The 14,120-nt window shown below is 40.8% G+C and overlaps 1 protein-coding gene across 3 annotated transcripts in view; it reads left to right on the top strand.

The window, feature by feature from the left end:
• Positions 1-924: 924 nt before the first annotated feature.
• The window catches only part of caprin1b (cell cycle associated protein 1b), a 90,880-nt gene continuing 77,684 nt past the window's right edge, over positions 925-14,120 (top strand). The window contains exons 1-2 of one of the 3 annotated variants that reach the window (XM_052028937.1): positions 925-1,061; positions 1,932-2,130. In XM_052028937.1, coding sequence (XP_051884897.1) covers positions 1,939-2,130 — 192 coding nt within the window. In that variant the 5' untranslated portion in view covers positions 925-1,061; positions 1,932-1,938. Of the gene's footprint in view, positions 1,062-1,578; positions 1,602-1,644; positions 2,131-14,120 lie in introns of those variants that run through there. The other 2 variants (XM_052028934.1, XM_052028936.1) reach the window with 2 other exon arrangements.

Genomic DNA, 14,120 nt, shown 5'->3' with positions numbered 1-14,120 from the left:
TATTGGGCAAAGAATCACCTTTTGTTTCGTTATTTGGAAAATATTAATTTTTTTTCAATTGCATAATCCAAACTTTAAGTCTTAGCTAAAATAAAAACAGAACACTTTGGCAACATTTGTGGAGAGCAGAAGTTAAACACTTCAGGTCAATGTCCTTCCCTCAGAGACTGCTGGACCGACTGACTGCTTCCAGCATTTTCTGTTTTTATTCCAAATTTCCAGCTTCTGCATTTAAAAAAAAATCTGCTTTCAAACTTGATGGAAAGCCCTCAATAGAGGAAATGGAGATACAGAAACTGCAGATGCTGAAATTTGGAGCAACAAACAATGCTGGAGAAACTCAGTGAGTTGATTGGCATCTGTGGTGGGAAAGGAATCGTTGATGTTTCGGGTTGAAATTCTGCACCGGGACTGAAAGTGGAGAGGGAAGATATCCAGTAAAGAGGAGGGGAGAGTGGTGAGACAGGGGCCATTAGGTGATGGGTAGACATAACGAGGTATATTACCTCCTGTTATCCACTTCTGATCCACCTCCAATCCTTCCATTTTTGTCTCCTTTCCATAACCCTCTCTAGCCCCCATCACCATATTCAGCCCACTCCTGGTTCCATTCACCCAATACCCACATATTTTACCCACTGGATCCCCCCCAACCTACCATTCACCTCTCCCTGAATGGTTCCTATTATCACCTTCCTTACTTATCAGATTCCAGCATTTGTATCCCCACTTATTAAACTCCAGCAGCTATCTCCACCTTCACCCCCACTATCTGCTTTTTTGTCTGCATCCACCTGCCTCTGTCTTCCAACTCCACCCCATGCCATCACCTATCTGGCTCTATCTGCCTGTCATCCTTCACCCCTCCTCGGTCCACCAATCACTTATTGGTCCCTGTCTCACCCCTCCCCCTCTCCTATTTAGACTGGCTCGCCTCCTTCTCCACACCTGATGGAGACTCTGCATCTGAAACGTTGATTGTCTTTCCCTCTATAGACGCTACCTGACCCAGAGTTCCTCCAGTAGCTTGTTTTCTTTGCTCCAGATTCCAGCATCTGCAGGTTTGTGTTTCCTTCCCCACTTTATCCCCACTATCTTCTCTGTCCACCTTTAGCTCTGATGCAGGGTTTCGACCCGAAACATCGACAGTTCCTCTTCCCCACCCGCTACACCTCACACCACCAACCCCACTCACCCCCTACCCCTCACAACCACCACCCCCCTCTCTCCCCCAACCCCCCCCAACCCCCCTACACCCCCCCCAGCCCCACACCCCCCAACCCAAACCCAACCCCCCCCCCCCCCCCCCCCCCGCATGCTGCTCGTCCGACTGAGGTCCTCCAGCAGCTTGTTTGTTGCTCAACCTGGGAAATACTGCAACCAAGAACAAGGCGGCTTAACCTACTAAAATTTCTGGAAAAAAACTTTTTAACACCATTCAGTCAAAACAAAAGACAACACAACTTAAACTTTAAGTCTCAACTTCCACATTCTCCTTCATCGACTGAAGAGCGCAAGCGCGGCTTGCCTTTGCGGTCCTCCGCCGCGCCTTGGAAGGTCTTTCCTAATCTGAACGTTTGATGCGTTTTAAAAATGAAAGGGTAGAGGGAATATTTCAAAACAAAAAAAAGTTCTTTTGAGGTTGGCGGCGGCCGGTCGGTTGGGAACTGCTTCGCGGGATGGCGGCGCGACGCGGACAGGCGCGCCTGGTGGGGTCCTGGGCGGCCGGCCGGAGGTGCGCGCCCGCTGCGCGCTCCCGCTCCTCGGTGTCGGCGGTGCTGTGGCGCGGAGAGTCCGGGCGCGTCCCTTCCCAGTCTCCTCGTTTCAACAAAAGTCGGAACTTTTTTTCCCCCCTGACGAGCCTGTTTCCTTTTCATTTTATATATTTTTTTCTTTTAAGAAAAATCTAAATCAATTTTAATTTCACCAAGAGAGAAAATGCCAGCAGCCACCGCCACCAAAGCGGCCGAATCCCGATCCTCTTCCGCCGCCGGAGCCGAGGCGGCCGCCGCCGCCGCAGCGGCGAGTCTCCAGGCCGGACAGGGGCAGGCGGCGCACCCGCAGAATGAGGCGCTCAGGCAGGTTCTCAATGTCATCGACAAGAAAGTGCGCAACATGGAGAAGAAGAAGGTAAGAGAGACTTTGTGGGGGGAGAGGGTGTTGGGAGACCGAAAGGCTGGGGTGTGGGAGAGCTGGCGGCCTGCCTGCCAGCTGCCATTTGCTGAACATGAGACATGCGGAAGGCCTTGCGGTGGAACCATGAACTCTGGGCTGAAGGTGTCGACTGGAGAACCTCCTCTGCTTTCTGAGGTGGTTATGGCGAACGACGGAGGGAGTGGGGTGTGGAGTAACTGGTAAGGACATGAAATGGAAGTCGTCTGCATCGTGGTAACTTTAACATGCGTCTGGTGGCTTTGGAGTCCTTTTCAGGTAATTTATTCAAATTGAGATTTACACCTCCACTGTGATTTGTTTATTTTAAATTGATGTTGTATGCTTTATACTTGAAAGTACGCCAATATTTTTCGTTCAGTTTTAGAAGAATAACTGGTCAACATACCTTTCAGAATATTACTGTAGACAAAATATTTGTAATATTAAAATGTTATGTGTTATCATCTTCCCCCACTCAGTGGCTTTCAAATTTTTCTGTGTGGAGTAAAGCCATGTTCAGCGTAAGTTGTGCCTCAGTGATAGGTTTGGATTCAAGCCCCAGTTTACTACTAGAGGATATAATTAGTCCAAAACTGAGGGAAGTTAGCCTTATCAGAAATCATTTTTCTGATCAGATGTTAACCAAAGCTCTCTTCAGAGAAGAGCAATAGAATTCCGATGCCAACGTTTACCTCTAAACAAATCCTGAAGATAATGTCGGTCATTTATCTTATTGCTGTTTGTAGAATCTTGTCTTTTGCAAATTAACTGTTGTGTTAGTCTGTAAGAAAGCATAAACTACACTTAAAAGTGTGTTATTGGTTGTGAAATGCCTTGGGACAGACCAAACTTGTAAGAGGCACTATTTTATTTGTCAAAGACTAAGCCACAAAGGTTTATTGTAACTGTAAAATAACACTTTTGTGCTTAATAGAAGTAACCTGTTGATAATGGGTAAATACAGAGTTATTAATTATGATGATTTACTGTCAGAAATCTACACTAGAGAATGACATTTGTCATGGACTTCCAGGGTGTATGCTGTTGAGCCTCAGGGATCCATTATATAAAATTTAAGTCAGTATTCCAGTTAATTTATTTTTCTTTAGCTGTTGGTGCTAACTGATTTGGTATTCTGATTTATCAAACTGTAAGCCAGCTATACCTCAAAACAGGTGCAGACAACACTTTTTTCATTTCCTGGGTGAAATTGCCTGGGTTTTGATGATTTGGATATCTTATCAAGACACTGGCTCAGTTTTCTTCATTTGAGACCATAGGCCCACCATGTTGTGCCGTCCATCAAACCACCCTCACACTATCTAAACCTTTCCTCCCGCATATCCCTCTATCTCACATTCCTCCATGTGCCTATCCAACAAACTCTTGAACCTGTCCAATGTATCTGCCTCCACCACCACCCCAGGTAGTGCATTCCATGCACCAACCACTCTCTGGGTGAAAAACCTCCCCCTGACATCTCCCCTGAACCTCCCACCCGTAACCTTAAAGCCATGCCCTCTCATCTTGAGCATTGGTGCCCTGGGAAGGAGGCGCTGGCTGTCTACTCTATCTATTCCTCTCAATATTTTATATACCTCTATCATGTCTCCCCTCATCCTCCTTTCCAGTGAATAAAGCCCTAGCACCTTAAGTCTCTCCTCATATTCCATACGCTCTAATCCAGGCAGCATCCTGGTAAATCTCCTCTGCACCCTCTCCAACACCTCCACATCCTTCCTATAATGCGGCGACCAAAACTGAACACAGTACTCTAAGTGTGGTCTAACTAGAGTTTTGTAAAGCTGCATCATCACTTTGCGGCTCTTAAACTCGATCCCACGACTTATGAAAGCTAACATCCCATAGGCCTTCTTAACTGCTCTATCCACTTGTGAGACAACTTTCAGTGAACTGTGAATATGAACCCCCAGATCCCTCTGCTCCTCTACACTGCCAGGTACCTTGCCATTTACCCAGTACTCTGCCCTGGAGTTTGTCCTTCCAAAGTGTACCACCTCACACTTCTCCGGATTGAACTCCATCTGCCACTTGTCAGCCCAGCTCTGCATCCTATCAATATCCCTCTGTAAGTTCCGACAGCCCTCCACACTATCCACAACACCGCCGATCTTAGTGTCGTCTTCAAACTTACCCAGCCCTCCACCCCCTTATCTAAGTCATCTATAAATATCACAAAAAGTAGAGGTCCCAGAACCGATCCCTGCGGGACACCACTAGTCACTGCCCTCCAATCCGAGGGCACTCCTTCTACCACAATCCTCTGCTTTCTACAGGCAAGCCAATTCCTAATCCACACAGCCAAGCTTCCCTGAATCCCTTGGCCTCTGACCTTCTGAAGAAGCCTACCATGAGGTACCTTATCAAATGCCTTACTAAAAAGACCTTGACTTTCTGACCATGGATATGGATTACATGTAGACTTGGCTTCCTTTAACAGTTATGTAATATTGTGTTTGATCATAGGTTTTGTCTGAATCACATTTTATTTCATTTTTGATATGAATCCAACAATGGAAATCCACTAGCCTAATGGCATTCAATCCTGAAAGCTTGTCTTGTTTAATAGTGGTTAAAATAATTGACTGAAGTAACATTGGCTGATTAAGAAGGCAGGCTTCAGAAATAAATAGGTTTCACATTGACATTTGATCATGTGTTTTCCCACTGCAACAGAAAGAACACTGGTCTTTTTTCCAACAGTTTTCAAGTTACTTATTGTAGTTCTGAGTTGATTCGGCTGAAAAAGAAAATTGTCCACAAAGATCTCCACGTGTGATGTTTATTGTAAACATTTGAAATGCCGTACTTAGAGAAATAATCCATTAGGTTTATAATCCCTTTTCTTGGATAGTCTTTTCACTCAGCCTCCCAAATAATTATCTTCTATTCCATCCCTCAGTTTCTGCTGAGACATACATTTGTGAGTAGGTGGCAACCTGCCAATAGATGGGAGTTGATCATTCTTCATGTATGACCTAGGCTGATGCTTTGTGTTGCTGACAAGAAGATGATATTCAAAGTTGTTTTTACATACTTTGCATCTGCGCTTGAGGTATAATTTTCACTGTTATAATTCTGGTTGATGAGTGGCCAGGATTTTTTTCAGGTTTTCAGCTTATGGAATACTTTGTTTTAGCCAACAAAAGGACTTGAACCTGAATGAGAATCACTGTTGCAAGTAACTGAGATTTTGTTGCATTGAAGTATAATCAAATCCTATTAATTGTCCTCTTAATTACCCAAGCTCATTGGCCCATTTTTTTTGTAGGTCTAGTTTCTATAGATGCCACTTTTTTTTAGCAGTGCAACATATGCAGTCCCTTGTTTACTGTACAACACTTCTGAGTAATTAAATTTTACAGTAACCTGTTTATAATATCCTGAAATGGTGTGAATGTTAATAAATATAATCTTTACCATGAACAGGATGTTTTGTACGAATGAGATATTTTCAGGGCTGCTATGAAAGCTGAATTGTCGAACTTCAAGTAATCCCTGACACTTCCCCTCTCCTCAATATTGGCTATCTCCCCTCTCCACTCTTAGTCCTGATGCAGGGTTTCAACCCAAAATTTCGACAATTCTTTTCCCTGCCACAGATGCTGCTCGACCCACTGTATTTCTCCAGCAGATTGTTTATTGTTCCATAGTCCGCCATCTGCAGTCTTGTGTGTCTCCATTCCTAACCAGCCCTTGGCTTTCCAAATACAAATAAATCCTATCTCTTAGAATCCCTTCCAATAAATTTCCCACCACTGACGTAAGGCTCATTGGCCTGTAGTTCCCTGGCTTATCCCTGCTGTCCTTCCTAACTGAAGGCACAAGATTAGCTTTCCTCCATTCTTCTGGTACCTTGCCTGGCCTGTAGCTAATGAAGCTACACAAATCTCTGCCATGGCCCCAGCAATCTCCTCCTTTTCTTCCCTTAACATCCTAGGATACACCTGGTCAAGCCCTGGGGATTTATCCACCTTTATGCATTTCAAGACCTCTAACACCATCTCCTTCATAATGTTGATATGCTCCAGGATATAACTGTTCCCTCCCCTCAACTCAATTGCTTCCATGTCCTTCTCCACCGTAAATACAGACAAGGTATTCATTTAAGACCTTGCCCATTTCCTGTGGATCCACGTGTAGGTTACCACACTGATCCTTAAGGGGAGCAGCTGCTCTCTCCCTAACTACCCTTTTACTCTTAATATGCTTATAGAATCTTTTATGATTCTCTATCTTATCTGCCAGTGATATCTCATGACCCTTTTTGCCGTTCCCATTTCCTTAAGTGTACTCCTACATCCCTTAAACTCATGGGACTTGCTTGATCCTAGCTGCCTTTATCTGACATATCCTGTTTCCTGACCAGACCGTCAATATCCCTCCTCAACCAAGGTTTCCCTAATCTTGCCAGTCTTGCCTTCACTCCAGCAGGAACTGCTGGACCTTAATTCTTCCTATCTTGCTTGTAAAAGCCTCCCACTTGTCAGACGTCCCTTTACCTGCAAACTGCCTCTTCTAATCAACTTTTGAGAGTTCTTTCCAATGTCATTGAAATTAGCCTTGCCCCAATTTAGACTTTAACTTGAGGATTAGTCCTATCATTTTCCATGACTATCTTGAAACTAGTACGATTTGGTCACTGGTCCCAAAGTGCTCCCCCACTGACACATCAACAACTTGCCAAACCTTATTTCCTAAGAGGGGGTTGAGTGTAGCTCCCTCTCTAGTAGTCTACTAATTGCTTCAGAAAACTTTCCTGGACATAGTTAACAAATTCTTTCCCCATCTAATCCCTTAACACTAAGGCGGTTCCAGTTAATATTGGGGAAGTTAAATTCATCCACTATTACAACCCTATTACTGTATTCTAATACCTATGTGTGATTTCCCTACATACAGTATATATGTCCTCTGATTCCTATTGACGGTGGGGGGAGGAGGGAGAGGTCTATAGTACAATTCCATCAGTGATCAGCCCTTTTTTTATTTCTAAGTTCCACCAATATCACCTGGGATATTTTTGAGTACTACTGTGTCGTTCTCTCCAATCAATGGTGCAACTCCACTTCCTCTCTTACCGACACCTCCATCACACTGGAAGCATCAGTGTCCTGGAACATTGAGCTGCTAGTCCTGCAAACCCTCGACCATGTTTCCATAATAGCTGTAATATCACATTCCTATGTGCCAATCCATGCTTAGAGTTCATCTACATTACCTGTGAGCCACCTTGATTAAAGTAAATGCGATTTGGTCCATTAGACCTTCCACACTTCCTACCCTGTTCCTGCCTACTGGACTTGGTTGCTTTAACCTCTGTTTGATTCAACTTTCCCATCTGATTTACTATTACCTTGGGTCCCATCCCCTCCCCATCAGACTGGTATAAACCCTCCTGAGTAGCAATAGCAAACTTCCCCATAAGGATATTGGTTCCCCTCCAATTTAGATGAAATGCATCCCTCTTGTACAGGTCACCTCTGACCCAGAAGATATTCCAGTGGACCAAGTAGCTGAAGTCCTCCCACCTGCATCTGCTCATCAGCCACACATTCATTTGCCATATCCCTCCATTTCCTACCCTCACTAGTATGTCTTTAGAAATGTGTGGTTTATGGTTGAAGATTCAGTTTCATTGGTCAACCATGGGTCCCACATTTTCAGTGATCTGAAGTGTGCATTTTTCTGTGGAATAAATCTCGGGGACTTTGATGGAAATTTTTTCCTCAATAAGGAAGTTACTTGGATATTTGACATGCCACCATATAAACTTTTATTGCTTCATTGGACTGGATAAATGTTCTTACAGAATTGAAGTTAAAATCATCAAATGATTTTATTCACATATTCCAGATGTTCAACCAGCACATATAATCATTGAGAGATAAAATTCTAAAAAGTAACAAACACACTTCCATTTTGCTATTATTATCACCAACTATGTTTATTTTGTATATTCTCAGATTGAGTTTTGTCAAATTGAATAAACTTTTTAAAATTAAAATTTTGCAGCTGCTAGGTCCAAGCTACTTATGTGATTGTTAATAGCCACTCTTTTGAGATCATTAGTAATCCAAGATGAACTTTCTGCCCACTGCACCTCACAAATAGTTTCAGTCAATCATGAGCGCTTTTTAAAAGATTTGAAAATTGTCAATCAGGGAACTGCATCTTTTGAGCTGTAGGTAAGAGTGTCAGTGAATACTTGATTTTTTTTTCCTTTCAATTTTTCCCCAATTTTTGTTGGTGTCTTGTAAAATTAGTTAACTTCTGTCAGCAAAATACTTAACACAATAAAATGCAGCAACGTATAGTCTCCACAAGCTCAAATAAATGAAACAACAAAGTCGTTGGCTGATGTGTGCTGATTTGAAATCTATGTTGATTCCATCCCTACCACTTGTTCGAGAGATTATGGCTGGTCTTGTCCTTCCTTTCAAGGAAGTAATGGATTTTGTTGTTCACATTGGTACTTTATTGAAACGTGTGCAGGAATAGAAGCAGGCTGACTTTCTGATCTGCCAGAGAATGAGTTTAGCACTCAACCTGTCAGTCATGATTACCAAGCAATTCACACAATTTCTCATAGGTAACATCCCCGGGAGTGAAATCCTTCACATTTATAACTTTAGCAAAGTTTTTATTTTATTTTTTATAATTGAGCACATCTTTGGGTTTTATGCCTCATTTCTGTCTGCATTTTTCCTCTTAATTTTTCGTTCAGTGCTTTTGGGGAATCCCACTAACATAGTGGATAGGTCAGAAGTTCATGTATGCATTTTGAAAATGTTTGCTGAAGTCTGGGGAAAAAAATAATGCAATTCTGCATGGCTATGGTTTATTGCTGGCTGAGTTTTTGTTAGTGGCAAGTTTAACCATTTTTTTCTGAGTAGTCCTCCAAGGCTGTTTCTGTTTTTTTTCATTATTGGTAGGTAACTGAGAAAATGAAACCCTATAAATAATGCATTCGCTTATCTTTGTGATTGAATGGTATCGACTTTTATTTACATTTAATGTGCTTGTAGACGATCAATGCCAATTAATTTTATAATTGGAACATACCATTGTTAGTAGTTCATCAAGTGAATGCAGTAGTAGTTCCTATATCAGTACTTTGACCTGCTTTTCATAGAGATATGCTTTGTATGATACTGACATGATTTGCATATTGATTTTAACTATACAAACATTACCAATTCTTTTCTCAAAGAGAAGTTGTCCCATGATGGCAGCATGCAACTTCTGCACAGTTTTCTGTATTCTTACCATTTCCATTACCAGGAGTTTGCATATGTCATGTTCATTTCCCATTTTTTCAAGACAGCTCCAAGAGCTCTTGCACAAATATATCTGAACACAACGCCCAAAATAAATATGAACACAGCACTTGCTTAAAATTAGCTGCCTTGGTCTATGTCGTTTTAGCACATAATTTAGCTATGCAGAAAGTCAATCTGTTCTTTTTCTTGTATTAAGATTATTTATGCATATTTTTCAACAAGGATCATTGGATACAAATTAGAAATAAGGACTCTGATTGGAAGCTTGCTTTCTTTGCAAACTACCACCGCAATTGCCCAACTCAATTATTGTGCTAATTGTTTTTGTAATATAATTTGAATGCCTTAATCTCCATTGGAAAAAACATCTTGAATACAGGAGGAAATCATCACAATGCTAAATTAACAAGATCAGTGATAGAGGTGACTGAGAAGAAAGTGTAAAGATTGAGAATTGTCACATGTACTGCAGTTTCTGAATTTTATGAAATCATTCACTGGAAGCTTACAAATGTGAGAACTTCACAGCTATTTCCATTTAAAAAAAATTGTTTTAGCTATTGGTGTTTTAACATTAATGTGAGATGCCCTAACTACTCCCTTGAATATTAATTATTTTTCATAATGGTGGAATTTTTTGAAAATGATGGGCTTGCTGAATTCTCTGTATAAATGGGTTATTGATCTCTTCTCAGGTGTTGGACAGCAGGACATGTCTTCAAAGGAGCAAGTATCTTCTACAGCTACATTGTATTTTTTTGGTACATTTTAGGACCGTGAACTTAGTGTCATGAACGTCTTTTGAAGATCTAATGTGTGTAATTTAATATTGAACCAAGATTATGGTGGGGTGGCTTAAAATTATTACGTTAACTTAGAAGTTTTAAAATATACAAAGCAGAAGGGGAATAATATTTAGGCTGAAAATATTCATACATTGGGGTACTATTGTATGATCAATATATAAGTTGGGGTTGGACAAAGTGGGTGGAGACTGCATTGTTTCAGAAGCTTGCATGTTTGTAATGTCTGATTCTTGATTGTAGCTTTTACAACAGCTGTAAAGTTTAAAATATTCAAGTTATAAACTTCGAAATATAATTAGCAACATTGGATCATCAAACTTGTATCACCAGACAAACAGATGGGTTTCTTCTGTGCGCCATTGGAAGTTTTACTTCTATTTTGCACCTTGTGGTTTTTAAGGATGATTTGTGTTGGATGCCAGTTTGTTGCATTCCCTCTAAATTACTAAAACCTTTGTTGGAAAGGGAGATTAAGAATTTGTAGTCTTACCAAATCTCCATATCATGAAGAAAGACTTGCAATCTCTCATACTCCAATCCCTTTAGTAATAATAATCTAACTTGCCTTTTGCTTTCCTAATTGCTTGCTGTACATTCATTTGTATCATGTGTGTATACAAATATCTGCTGTTCCCCTGAATACTGACATTATCCAGTCCTCTGTCATTGATGTTTTGCTTTTCTATTTTTGAACTACAGTGGATCATCGCTCCATTTAACCTGTCCATATCTTTTTGTGGCCACTTAACATCTTGGTTATACTTTCACCAAGTTTTTATATTGTCAGCAAAACTTGGATACATCACTTACTCAAGTCATTGATGTAGATTGTAATTAGGCTCAGATCCAAATATTAATCCATATGGTATCCCACCAGTGATTTTCCTCTAACCTAAAAATGAACTATTTAATCCTACTGCTGTCTATATGGCAAATCATCATTAATTCATGGTAATGCATTCAGCTCTCCCCAGTCATGGAATATACTTTTTGCAATATCTACTAGTGTGGAACTTCATGGAATGTATTTTGAAAGTCCAAATACATCAGCTGCCTCCAGGGTCACAGCAAGAAAGTTCATGCCGAGGTGCTGGGAATTTTTCTGATTGTAGATCCTGCTTGTGCTATTCACCTTTTCCTATTCTCTTTATCCACCTTTGGAGTTCCAACCCCTAAGACAATGCAGACATTGTGATTTCTCTAAGTGCTGTGGTTAGGCATCTGGCTTGCTCATTAATCTGAGTGTGCGCTGGAGTTCAGAGTGCAAGTGAGGTGTACCTTTGGAGCTGGGGTCAGAGCACTTGTATATTTTCCCACATCCTTTAAACTTGCTGGGTTCACTAGAAAATCTATTATACTATCATATAACATGTAAAAATAGTGAAATGCAAGTGCATTTGGGTATTAATAGGAGTCACCACAATGAGCCCAGGAAATCTGCTCAAACACCACTAAAGTCCAAAGGGTGTCAAACTATTGGAATTTTACTGTATTTTCAAAATGTGGTCACTATGCTAAGGTAGGAAAAGTTACTAATTAGTAACATTATTGTGTGATTGCTAATAACCTTGTTATATTGCACTACTCATCTTAAATAACTTGATTGTTAGTTGATTCCTTGACAGACTGAACTAGAAAAATATTTTGAATGCATTCTGTGAACTTGTTCTACATCCTTGCTGCAACTGTAATTTTTCTAGCCTACATGAGGATTAAATTTCTTCCTGTATATGTGTTCCATGGACATCATCATCCTGAGTGGTACTCTGCTGGACACTGCGTTTGCTGTTAAGGGAGCCGCCATTGTTTTATGCCCTTTTTTTAATGTCCACTCAAACTAATTCTACATCTGGAGTTTCCAAGTTAGGATCTTTGCGCATACTGTTATTGTATGATTTTGCTTTTTCTCTCAAATTATAAGTATACTGGAAAAGATCGGTTTCCAATGTGGAGACTCAATTTCAATTACATCATACTTATTTAATTCTACCTGCATTAACAACGTATTTTGTTGAAGATGTTGCCTGCATTCTGACACATTGCCTTAACTTCTGTGTTTTTGTTTCCTGATTGATGCCTCATTGCTTTTATTGAGTGTTGTCCCATTCTTGACTCACGAGACTTGTCTTAACCGATTTGCTACTCTATTCTACTGTCCTGACATTACTTGCTGATTTAGTTAATCTTTATTGTATCCTCCGTACCTCACAAACTACATCTAATGGGTTCCCCTTTCTGCACCCCCTGCTTGTTACATCCTCAAAGGACTCCAAAATTTAATCAAATGTGATTTACCTTTCTTAAAACCATATTGATTTTACTTCATTGTAACTTTTTTAAGTGCCCTATTACTTTAAGGTTCACTCTGTTGATTTCTACAATGAAGGGGTTGACTTACGAGAAAAAGTTCAGCAGATTGTGCCTTTATCACTCTTTAAACTCCAGTGAGTAATCTTAGAATCTACCCTTTCAAGTCCTATTAGAATCTTATTGAAAGGTGTATGATTCTGATACGGCTTGAAAGGGTAGATTCTGAGAGGATATTTTCCCTTGGTAAGAAATCCAGAACTAGAATAATTGGTTGTATTTTTAAGATGGAGAGGAGCATGAATCTTTGCAATTCAATATCCAGAGAGCTGTGAAGCCTGAATTATTGAATATGTTCAAGGCCAGGATGGACTTGCAAATGGGCAGGAAATTCAAGTTAAGGTCAATGTCTGATAATCCATGATCTTATTCACTGATGAAGCAGGCTTGAGGAGCCACATGGCCTACTGTTATTTTTTTCTGTTCTAGGCTGATACATCAGTATTGAGGGCCTGTGATATTGGGATGAGATGTTTAACCAGTTCCCATTCATGTTGATCATGTTGGTCCCATGGTGCTCTTTGAAGAATAGCAGATAAGTTTGGTGAACATTTTGCTCTTAACTAAAATCATACTAATGAACATTTGGTCTGGAATCAAATAAATCTGATTGTGGGATCTCAGTGTAGAGTTGCTGGCACAATTACTGACAAAAGTCACTGAGCTTCAAGAAAGTATAAGAGGAATAAATTTCTAAGCCAGGTCACAATCATACTCAGATGAAAGTGGAAAGGTAATGACAAAGTGGCCAATATTACCCTAAACTGGCAGAATGTAACCTCTGCACACCATCAATCCCCTACCACTGATCTGCATTGTCATCATTTTAAAAGTTCAGTCAGGATTGAGGATGACTCATTCCAGTTCTGTGTGCCCTGAAATGACTGAGTTTGCCACAGTTGGGGTAGGAGGAGCGCACCGCTTAACAAACTTCTAGCAGGAGAGTTGTTTATTAAGTGGTGTGCTGTTTCCACCATTTATGCAAACTTCAGATTCTCATTATTATCCTAAATGCTGCTTCTGCACTTTGAATGATCATAGGCCATGGATTTCCAGGAGCCGAAAGGGGTGTTGCATTTTTTTGGTTCCAAGGAGATTTCAAGAATGTCCTTGAATCCCTACTTCTGTCTGCCTGGTAATCTGTTCCAGTGACAGCTCTGAAAAGTGCATCAGTTTCGGGAGTCTGGTGTTGGGCATGGATATGATGTGGCTTGTCCAAAAGTACTGACTGTGTATAAATTGCTGCCTTAAGGTGGGGTATGTTGGGAGAGGATATTGATATTACTTTGCTTATTCTGGCAGTGGATTTGGAGAATTTTGTAGAGATGTTGGTATTCTTCTGGTGCTTTTGAAGTGGTTGCTGTAGGTGGTCCAAGTCCCAGAGCCATAAAGGAGAGCAAGGATCACTGTTGCCCAGTGGATCACGAGTTTTATGCTAGATTTGAGGTCTTGATCTTCAAACATCCATTGCCTTGCATCATAGTGCATT

This window comes from Pristis pectinata, chromosome 14 (assembly GCF_009764475.1).
Source record: "Pristis pectinata isolate sPriPec2 chromosome 14, sPriPec2.1.pri, whole genome shotgun sequence".
In the NCBI taxonomy this organism is placed as follows: Eukaryota; Metazoa; Chordata; class Chondrichthyes; order Rhinopristiformes; family Pristidae; genus Pristis; species Pristis pectinata.
The sequence above is the reverse complement of the archived record's forward strand: the minus strand, read 5'-3'. Positions and strand labels throughout refer to the sequence as shown.